Source organism: Phaseolus vulgaris, chromosome 5, assembly GCF_051622355.1.
Source record: "Phaseolus vulgaris cultivar YP4 chromosome 5, ASM5162235v1, whole genome shotgun sequence".
Classification (NCBI taxonomy): domain Eukaryota; kingdom Viridiplantae; phylum Streptophyta; class Magnoliopsida; order Fabales; family Fabaceae; genus Phaseolus; species Phaseolus vulgaris.
Genome location: NC_143502.1, coordinates 38,246,023 through 38,256,150, shown reverse-complemented (window position 1 = coordinate 38,256,150; position 10,128 = coordinate 38,246,023). Strand labels below are relative to the sequence as shown.

At 33.0% G+C, this 10,128-nt stretch overlaps 1 protein-coding gene across 2 annotated transcripts; it reads right to left on the bottom strand.

The window, feature by feature from the left end:
• Nucleotides 1-147: 147 nt before the first annotated feature.
• On the bottom strand, nt 148-7,817 carry LOC137835667 (DDT domain-containing protein PTM-like). 2 transcript variants are annotated; one of them, XM_068644272.2, is made up of 9 exons: nt 6,819-7,817; nt 5,506-6,144; nt 4,280-5,324; nt 3,846-4,128; nt 3,245-3,369; nt 2,678-3,135; nt 2,532-2,560; nt 1,796-2,278; nt 148-1,715 (listed from the first exon to the last, which is right to left on the bottom strand). In XM_068644272.2, the coding sequence occupies exons 1-9, from the start codon at nt 7,565-7,567 to the stop codon at nt 814-816; spliced, it is 4,713 nt and encodes a 1,570-aa protein (XP_068500373.2). In that variant the 5' UTR covers nt 7,568-7,817; the 3' UTR covers nt 148-813. The 2 variants fall into 2 exon arrangements, with proteins under 2 accessions (XP_068500373.2, XP_090158794.1); XM_090302668.1 differs by having other exon boundaries at nt 1,779-2,278; nt 6,819-7,815.
• Nucleotides 7,818-10,128: the final 2,311 nt, after the last annotated feature.

The window sequence follows — 10,128 nt, the reverse complement described above, 5'->3', positions numbered from 1 at the left end:
GATGAAGATAACTAAGATTTTCTCGGTATATAAGAGGTTAATCTAAGATTCAAAATAACTATTCGCACTTAAAAGAGCTTAAAATTTTAATCTGGTTATAGGAAAACTAGGTAATATTCAATGTGAAATTACGATTGTACGAATAAATTGATGACAAAAATCACAAATTCCTTGTATTAGGAAGACGAATGCAATTATAATACCAATAAGCTCATGAACACTTAATTCGCAAAGCCTATATTTTATCCACTAGTATAGTAGCAGAATCTTAGAAAAGGTTATGAAATCCTAAAGCGCCTAGGGAAGCTGAATGAAAGCGGTTTTACAGTGCACAGTGTAAAGAATGACTGCCAATGGAACTGCGGAAAGGGCAAAGGCATCTCAGTTTGAGCTAAAGATCCAAAGGTGAAGGCTTCAATTTTTGACCGACCACCAAAAAAATATGAATCCAATCTATACAAATAATCCTGTCAGATAAGCAACACAAAAACATGCTTATCTCCCATGATCAGAGCTAACTTCTATGAATCCAGCAATAGAAGTGGGGAGGAAATGCAATTATTATGGTTCCAGAACATTCATCCAAATGGTTCACGGGTTGAACACATGTATCTGATGTGAAAATTACTCAGACTATCCCAGTCGCAGGTAACAAAATTCATAGCAACCTGCAGATGAATTAAACTCTGAAGGCGCACAAGAAGTTCCGCTGCAATTCATTCAACTCGTATAATACCCGAACAAATCAAAGAACACATACTGAGCCAGCTTGTATGATTAATGCTAAAATTGCAAGTCAAATATTGTATGCTGCTATCGCCATTCCCGGCAATCACCACATCTCCAACTTGCAGCAAGCCGAGATGGTGATTCAACCCAAGGCGAACACTGGCTGTGAATCCAAATCCTACAAATCTGACAATGGAGATCAGGGACCGGTTCCTTTTCTGAACATTGGCGACAACTATTAACATTTCCTTGTAACAGATTTGTAGGCTCACAGTTGGATGCTAAATTAACACTCCCGCATTCTTCAGGAACATCTAATGTACAAGATTTTGTCAAACACCCCGAGAAGACCCGAGACGCATTAGCTTCCTCAGATTGAATATTCTCATCTGAGTGGAGAAGTTCAGTCAGAGAGAAGTAGGTATGAGGTTCAAAATCCACCAACTCATCATAATTTACAATTTCGGGGTCCTTCAGAAGACTGCAGTCAGTAGAGACATGTTCTACAGGAGATAAATCTTTTACTGATTTGGAAACCATTTCATTGCTGGTTGAGAACTCAGCATGAAGATTACCTCTAAAAGAACCATTATTCTCCCTCTCACGTTTAGATGACTTCCCAAGTCCTGGCCCAGAGACAGTATTGTCCACACCCTTTGCATCTAACTCAGGTTCTGTAATCAGCTCAACACTTGAAAGGGAGAACAGCAGAGGATCATTGTCTTGTCTAGAGACATCCACTGCAGGATAGATAGGAGTTGCAGGCTCATATGTTCTCCTGTCAATAGGTGTACCAGAATCAGAATCTCCCCCGAAGTACTCTTTCTTTGAATCCCTTGAAGACTTCTTGCCCTCTTGAGTCTTGTAACTCAAATCAGAGAAAGGACATAAAGGCGACTTTATCCTGCGACACTTGCAACATTTGAAGCCGAGAACATCAAAAAGTTTGGACTCTTCAAGTTCGACAGCTTCAGCATGGTACCAATCTGTAAAACTCAGAAATTAGATAAATAAAGGGTAAGTAGGTAAAAATGACAGCATTTTATTACCTTGGTAGAAAACTTACGTTTACATGTTTCACAACAGATATACATTAGATCAGACTTATATGGTTTTTGGCACAAGCGACAAACAGGCTCCAGTTGAGGCAGGCCTGAACCTCCTTTTAGAAGAATGTTCTTGAGCCTGAAATCAAAGCCTGTATCTTCGTTGTTCTTCTTTTTCCATATAATACCCCAAGAACAACTTCTGCTACGGCCTTTTGTTTCCGAAGGGAAATCAGAAGCAACTCGTTTCATGTCAGATCGACTATTCTTTGTCCTAGAAGACATCAATCCTTGACCATCACATTTAGGCCCTGGTCCCTTCAGAACTGCTGAAGTGCTTTGTTCTTGTCCTTCTAAGAGCAAGGGACTAGTTGGAGACTCATTACAAGACACTTTTTGAGTAAGTAATTTGGCATGATGACATTGTTTGCATGTGGCCAAGAACTCAACTTCTTCACACGTAGAGACAGTTGAACTCACTGAACAACCCGTGTGACAATAACCTATGCCCGTATGAAATGAAACATTAAGCTAAATAAGTACAAAGTAAAACAAAATAAAAGGAAAAGATACTAAAAACAATAGATTTTAACAATTCATTTGTGTAGATTCTTCATATATGGCATTCGTGTCTTTATTCAATAATTCATTTCATATAAACTGAAAAGATCTCCTTTCAAAATAAAATAAAAACATCATCACAGCATACTAAATAAGTGAAACGTTGATGGATGATGAATCACACAAGGAGCCTACCTTGACAGGCACTGCACTTGAGAGCATTCCTGAAATAAAACCAAGAGAAAAATTGTGGCATTAGAGAAACTAGTGTAAAAGAAAAGAAGGAATAGCATATACAAACAAACACCTGAATAAAACAGTAACAACTAAAGGTAAATTACCCAATTAAAACACCCAGCTGACAAACAGAGCATGATAACATGTTCAATTTGTCTCTCTTGCAGGTAAGGTAAAAAAAAATGTCCTTGTAGGTAGCTTTCAACTGCCTTCGGTGCAACTGAGATGTGATGTACAGGTACTCTTCATCAGATAGCCTTTTTCCATTGCGCATTTCATACTCTTTTACCAAATATAAAGGAATGCGTTTTTCAGAAAACCAATATTTTTCCTTTCCTTCAGGACCTTGCTCTATTTCAACATGTTTCATTACCCGAGAAGGAAGATGTTTTTGGCTTCCAAAGGCTACTCTATATAAAATTTTGTCCTCTACAACTCTTTTTTCATGAATATTTGCATTCCTAAAAGCAGATGCTTCGGTATCTTGACCTTTCACATCTAGGAGGTTATGCTCAGGACGAATCAGATCACTCCATCTGACATGAAAATCTAGATAACGGACCTGATGCAAATAATCAAATATCATGTAAGTTATTGACAAATCTAACATGCCTTTGTATAAAAGGAATTGCTAACGCAAAAAATAATTTTATATATATAACAGAAGAGACCTGAAGGGCCAACTGGGATGCATTCCTACTCATTTGTACTGCAGCCCTCCAAACAACCTGTCTGCTTCTTTTAGGAATCTCAGAGCCGTCAGCATATAATATACCCAAAATTTTCCTAAAACCACCTGATGTCCAAAACATTCAGTATTTGTGTTTTTATTCCCATACAAACTTAATTTACTTCAAAAGCAAATGGCAAATGGCAAATAGTTGTCAACAGCTACGAACAGACAGGATGGTAATCGAGTAAAACTACATAGCAGGATTTGTAGATGCAACTCATTTATATCAAATTTAAGTTTGACAACCACAATATTTCTATAACTCCTGATTTATGAGTTGAAAGCTCAAGGCAAGTATTAATATGTAATATATATTTATGGTTTAAATATATAAATACATTTAGATATTAAAAATACTTTATCATTTATAATTTAATACAGTAATATAATTTTAACCAGAAAATGACCCATTAGTGTCACTTGAGGAGAAGATTTCCATTTCAATTAATGGTTAATCAATAACTGATTAAAAATGCAACAATCCAATTTAGCTAATAATCTACTTCCAGTTAACAATCGCACATTATATACTAGAATACCTTGTCGAGCTGCTTTTCTGGCCATGGATTTTGGCAAAACAGCTTTCTGAAATACAGATTTGGAAAATTTCGCACCATGCCACCATGTAAAATTTTCAGGACAAGCACCAGCTGTAACTTTATTGATAGATAACTGTTTCTTACGCCTCCCACATGTCGCGCGTTTCTGTGTAGTTCCAAGAGTTACTGCAGCACTTTGAATTGTAGAAAATTCTGCCAACCAATCATCCATCAACTTCACCCAGTCCCCACAAAAAGCAATTGTTCGAATGTTCTCCTCAAGCTGAAAAGGACAATTTCATCAACCAATGAAAAACAAATGACTTACAAATCTGCACATTTAACAAGTGGAAGAAATGCAGGCAATACATCTAAAGTCTGGACATTAAAAATTAATGAATCTCCTTGATTTAAAAATAATAACAATCACTCACTTTGAGTAAAAGGGGTTTTATATCACTGAATGATGTGGCTCGTTCCACTTGTTTACGCCAATGCCTTCTATAACATTCACTTAAAAAGGGCCCAACTATTAAACCACGTAAACTTTCCTCTATATATATAACATAAGTTGCAATGCTAGGGATGATTCCTTCTCCAATCCTGACAGGAGCAAGACCAGAAAGGATTTTCATTGCATTTTTGGTGGCACTTAGAGCAGCATGATTCAACATACATCCCTTCTTGCTTGAAATAAGGGCTTTACAAGAAAGGCACCAGCCACACCTCTCTCTTGGAACCTCTACAAGCTTCTTTTCAGAACTTGGCCAAAAGAAGCGTGAAGCTGTTTGGGAGAATGCTTTTGCAAGTAAATAAGTGTTTCCAGATGTTGCTTTCCCCAAGTTATCAGACACATGACCCACTGATCTAGAATCCTCTGAAGAAAGAACGGCCAGGTTAGCAGCGGCGGATGCCGCAAAATCACCGTGCATATAGCAATTAATGTATGACTGTGGTTTATAGGAGGAACCAGTGTACACAAAGTCATTAGTAAAACTGCCTTTGCACTTTCCAAAAGCAGATTGGTCACCTTTAGCTTGCAAAGACAAATTCATAGGCAACTTTATGTCATTTGCGTGTCCATAATTATTAAACTGGCTGCTTACAAAGGAGAACTTAGCAGGGCCAACTGCAGCTGACTTGTTAAAAGAATCTTCATACTTTGGAGCAGGACCACAAGTTGTAACCAAAGAACCATCAAGAGATGGTTCCAAATTATCACCACAAATTCCATTTGCAAATGTTAAACTGTATTCTGCCTTCACTTCTGTGTTCGAATTTGTTAAGTTTATTTGTGGTACACTTGTGACACAAATGGATACGAAGTTTTCTGGAATTTTCCAATATTCTAAAATTGCCATGCAAATACCATTGTATATAGGTCTAAGTTTCTCGGATGCATAGAGGACTTGAAGAACTTCAGGAATATCATTCTGACTGTAGTACTTAAGACAAAATTCATCTCTGTTGACACTGAGCCTGCAAAAATATAATATCAAAATCTAACCTAAAATTTGCAAGCTCATCTATAGTGAGAACTGGGAATGATAGCAAAAGTAAAACAGATAAATAAAAAACCTGAACACATTCAAAGTAGCACAAGGATTCATCCAGCATAATAAATGGAATGAAAGAAACACAAAAAAGATGTTAAACATACACCAGTAAGTGGTCGCAAGTACCCATGAAAACTTGCCCATACAAATCCCTTCCAAATACTTCAGCCCCTTTAAGTGATGTTCCCCGTGCAATTGTAGGCCCAATCATATTTATTTTGCACTCTGGACAATACCATTCCCCATCTGGTATATGCATCTTCATCACACCAATACACCTAGAATGATAAACAGCAGGACAACCATCACAGCAAAGCAAAGTTCCATCCATGCCACATAAGCGGCATTCATCTCCATTTCCATCAACATCCTCAGCATTCAATTCTGAAACATACTTCTGAGTTTCACTATCCTTGCAGGCAGTAGTTTTGGAATATCTTGGATGAACTCTTCTGGGCCCAATTTCAGTAGGAAGGCTATCTTCATTATCGTAATCAATCCCAACCTCTGATTCTTCACGCATGCTCATTTCAGCTTTAAACTCCTCAGATGCCAAAGCATCATCACAGAGAATTTGCAAAATCATCAGTTTCCTACTTGCAGGCAATAAATAGTACTCACCATAAAAGATTTCGTCATAAAATCCTTTCCAATCAGGTCCCTTTGTGTAACCATAAATTGCTAGATATTGAAACGCAAAAACAGGCCAAGTCAAACCATCAAGCAAACGCCAATCAATGCACCTGAAAGAAAATACATATTCCAATTAATATTTTTTTAATATAAAAAATCTCATAAATAGGACACTAGGGCATATACAATAGTGTGCGTATTGAGAAATTAAAAGAATGACAATTAATTGTCCTCTATAAAATTAATCAATTGGTCAAACAAATAAATTTTCATTGCTTTAAAATTCTAACACAACACTCCGACCAGACACTCAAAAGGACATATAACATGCCTTCAAGTGTTTTGGGATCTAAACAAGAAGAAAACAAGTTAACCAGTAGAATAAAGGTAGCCGTGTGCTCCCCCAAGCCCTCAAAAAACAAAAATGGGAACATAAATAAAACAGTTGTTTTCCATCAACCAAACCAAATCACTACATAAAATCATCACACTAACACTACGGTCTGCAGGCCTCCTTGGATGAAAATGATAACATAAACAGAGAACTTCGTGTTTTAACCTATGATATAAACTGGAACGTAATAATAGTCATAAAATTACCACACAGCGGTCAACACTGTAAGCATGATTAAAAACAAATGAGATAAAACAATTTATATAGCATCAGTAACCTCTAACTCTAATCAGAAAACAGTACCAAAAGCAACTGCATCCATGTTTTGTCCTAAAATTAAATCTAATGCTAAAGTCGAAGTAAAAAAAAAAAAGTCGGAGAATTAAGCACCTAAGGCATTTTATTGCACGCCGCGAGCCATCTGTTGAAATGTTTTCAAGGTGACGTCTCAAAACACGCATCAGCGAAATGTGAATAGCATCAAGCAACGTGTTCGAAACTTTACAGTTCAAAGCACCTACAAACTCGTCCAAAGTAAAAGGACTGAGAAACAGACGAATGCTAAACGACCGCAAGAATCCGTACACTGAGAGGAGATTCAAAACGCACGATTCCGGAACGCCAATTGTTCCTGAAGACGGCGGCAGCGCTGGAGGAGACGGAATTGGCGTTTCGGCATCGGAACTCAAAATCCTGGCCTCGCCGCACGACTCATCGTCCGTTTCATCTCGTTCCTCTTCGTTCTCAACCATTAAATCATCTCGCAATTCGCTGGAACCTCTCTCCTGTTCCTCCGGGATTTTCGGCAACACCAATTCCTCCAATTCGCCTTTCCTCCTAATCAAATCATCGTCAAAATAGCTATCAAGGAGAAGTATCCTACGAATCAAGCAGCTATCTAAATCCTCAAATCCGCCACTCTCATACACGACTCTGTACAATCCGCGCTCGTAACGTACTACTTTGCCGAGAAGAACCGTGTTCCTGCGGAACTCTTTCAGCACGTATCGACCAACCAGTGCAACCGGAGGCAACTTATTTGCCTCAGGAAACGCTTTCGGATCGCCGGCGACGGTTCCGTCCTCTTCTCTTCTCCGTTTGCGCGGGCGACCCCTAGATCTCACTACAGGAGGTTCCATCGTGGAATCAGAGGGAGAATGAAGCGTCTCTGCGGTTTTAGCAGAGTTGTTTGTGTTTAGCAAAAGGTTTAGGGTTTGTTAGGATGGTGCCAAACGACGTGAAAGGTGGCAGACAGAGTGAGGGTGAGAATTGCGGGGAAGAGGTTAGGGTTGTGAGAAGAAAAAGAGGAAAGAGAGGAAAATTTTGCTAGTGATGGTGTTACACCCTCCAGCCAAGAGGTTTGTTGTGGTTATCCCACGTCGGCTCCGTGTTGCCGATTTCACTCGTACTAGTCAAATACACGTTCTCTGATTTATTTATTTTTAATATCTTAATCGTAAAAACTACTAGTAATTTCGTTCAAGTATATTAGGAAAAACACAGTTTTATTATATTAATATATATATAATATAATTTAAAAAAAAAAAAAATATATATATATATATACTTTTATAAAAATAGTATTGAAAAATTATATAACTGTAATTTAAAAAAAAATCTAATTATTTTGAAATAAAGAAAAATTATTCAATTATTTATTTTATTAAAAAATACTTTTATTTATTAAAGGATTAGATTATCTAATTAAAAATAAATATAAATAATAATTTTTAAATAATGTTTCAAAATTTATAGTTATTTTTTATATAAGTAGTTGTTTTAGTATAAAACAGTGTTATTTAAAGAGTATAATGGTAAAAATATATATATAACAAAAAAAAATCATGTTTATTAATGTATAGATATAGTAACAAATACTTAGTATTTTCAGTTGATGTTTGCTATTTCAACTTTATATAACAATAATTTATAATAAATATATATATATATAAATTATATTGTACTTAAATATGTAATGTTTAAAATATGTAAATTATTTAAATTTTTAATAAATAAGTTGTAATACAATGTAAGTTTAATTTTATTTATTAATGGGTCATATTTAAAATACTAAATTTATTTTTAAAAAAATATGACCGTTGTTCTTAATTATCAAGTTTAAAAGAGGTGTTTTGTGTGATTCTGAAATTCATTTATGATAAAAATAAAATATTTTCATTATAATTGAATTAAAATGTATATTTTATGGTGAATTTATTAAAATATAACTAACAACATAATGAATATTTTGTACTTTTAATAAATTTACAATTATTTAACCTTTTTAGTTTTCTACATTTCGTAAATCAAATGATTATATTTTAAAAAAAAAGTGACAAGGGCTACCAAATAAAAGTGTATTATTTTTCCTACTTCAATTTATTATTTAATGAATTATTTACCCATAATCTTCCAAGTTCCAACTAACATTTGTGTTTTTTTTTATAAAAATTTTGGTGCTTTGAATACTTTCAAAATTATTTAACTTTTATGTTTTGTAACCTATTTTTAGTTTTTTAGAATTAGATAAGAAAAGTGACTGCAGTTATTTTTTTTAAAATAAGTTAATTTGTTACTTAGAAGTAATGGATTTACTCCTAATTCTGTTACTATTGTATAGTTTTTGCAACTAATTTTGGTACTTTAAATTATTTCAAAAATATAATTTTATAATTTGTATGAAAAGTTAATTAAAAATATTATTTAAAAATATATGTATATAATTTTGTAAAAATAATATTAAACAATCATATGCCTGTTATTTTTCTAAAAAAATTATTTAATTATTAATTTTTTAAATATTCAATTATTTTTTTTATTTGAAAAAGTAAAATTTTTATTTATTGAAAGATAAAATTATCTAATTAAAAGATGACAAAAAAATTACCAAATTATATATTCTTTATATAATAATTATCGGAAACAAACTTATTTATATTCATATTATTTTAAATATTTTTTATATAATATTATTATACTAAATAATTTATAACAATCTTTTAACTAATATATAGTAAATTTCTTAGCAAATGTCATTACACCATTGTAATATATAATATATTTTTATATACATAGAGAAAAAAGTAATAATCTTTTGTATATTGTTATAGATATTATGAATCAGATCTGTTATTTTTTGAATTTAATCAAATTTATTTTTTAGTAGATATTTATGTAAATTAGTTATAAATATTTGAATGTAAATATTATATTATAAATAATTAAAAATAAAATACAAATATTAAATATTTATTCTTTCTATATATTATGTGAAACATGCGAATGTTGAATCTTCATCTTCTTATTACGATAGAAATAAAAATATCGTAATTATTAAAATATTTTTTAAAATTTTTGTAAAATAATATGTTCATTGAATATTTATAAAATCAATAATTTTAATAATTTTATTAAATAGTTAATTAAATTTAAAAAACATTTACAGTTATAAAAATATCATAGATAGATGCAATACAAAAATGAATATTTTTTATTAAGAATTATATTAAGTAAATACTTAAACTTTTTACTTTCATATACAAATTGTAATTAAATTAATCTGACACTTTTAACACAATTGTATAATATTTTTCACAAATTTAAATATTTAAAATTTATTATTTTTATTTTTATTTGAACTTAAAATAATAATTAAATATATTATACAATAAAAAAAGTGATAAATGAAGTGTGAAATATC

Bases quoted from the DNA above. Each gene is read 5' to 3' on its own strand.
- LOC137835667 (XM_068644272.2), bottom strand. From the start codon at position 7,567: ATGGAACCTCCTGTAGTGAGATCTAGGGGTCGCCCGCGCAAACGGAGA. The intron at 6,145-6,818 runs GTGCTTAATTCT...ATTTTCTTTCAG, and splicing joins CGTGCAATAAAATGCCTTAG to GTGCATTGATTGGCGTTTGC. The intron at 5,325-5,505 runs GTATGTTTAACA...ATATTTTTGCAG, and splicing joins ACTTGCGACCACTTACTGGT to GCTCAGTGTCAACAGAGATG.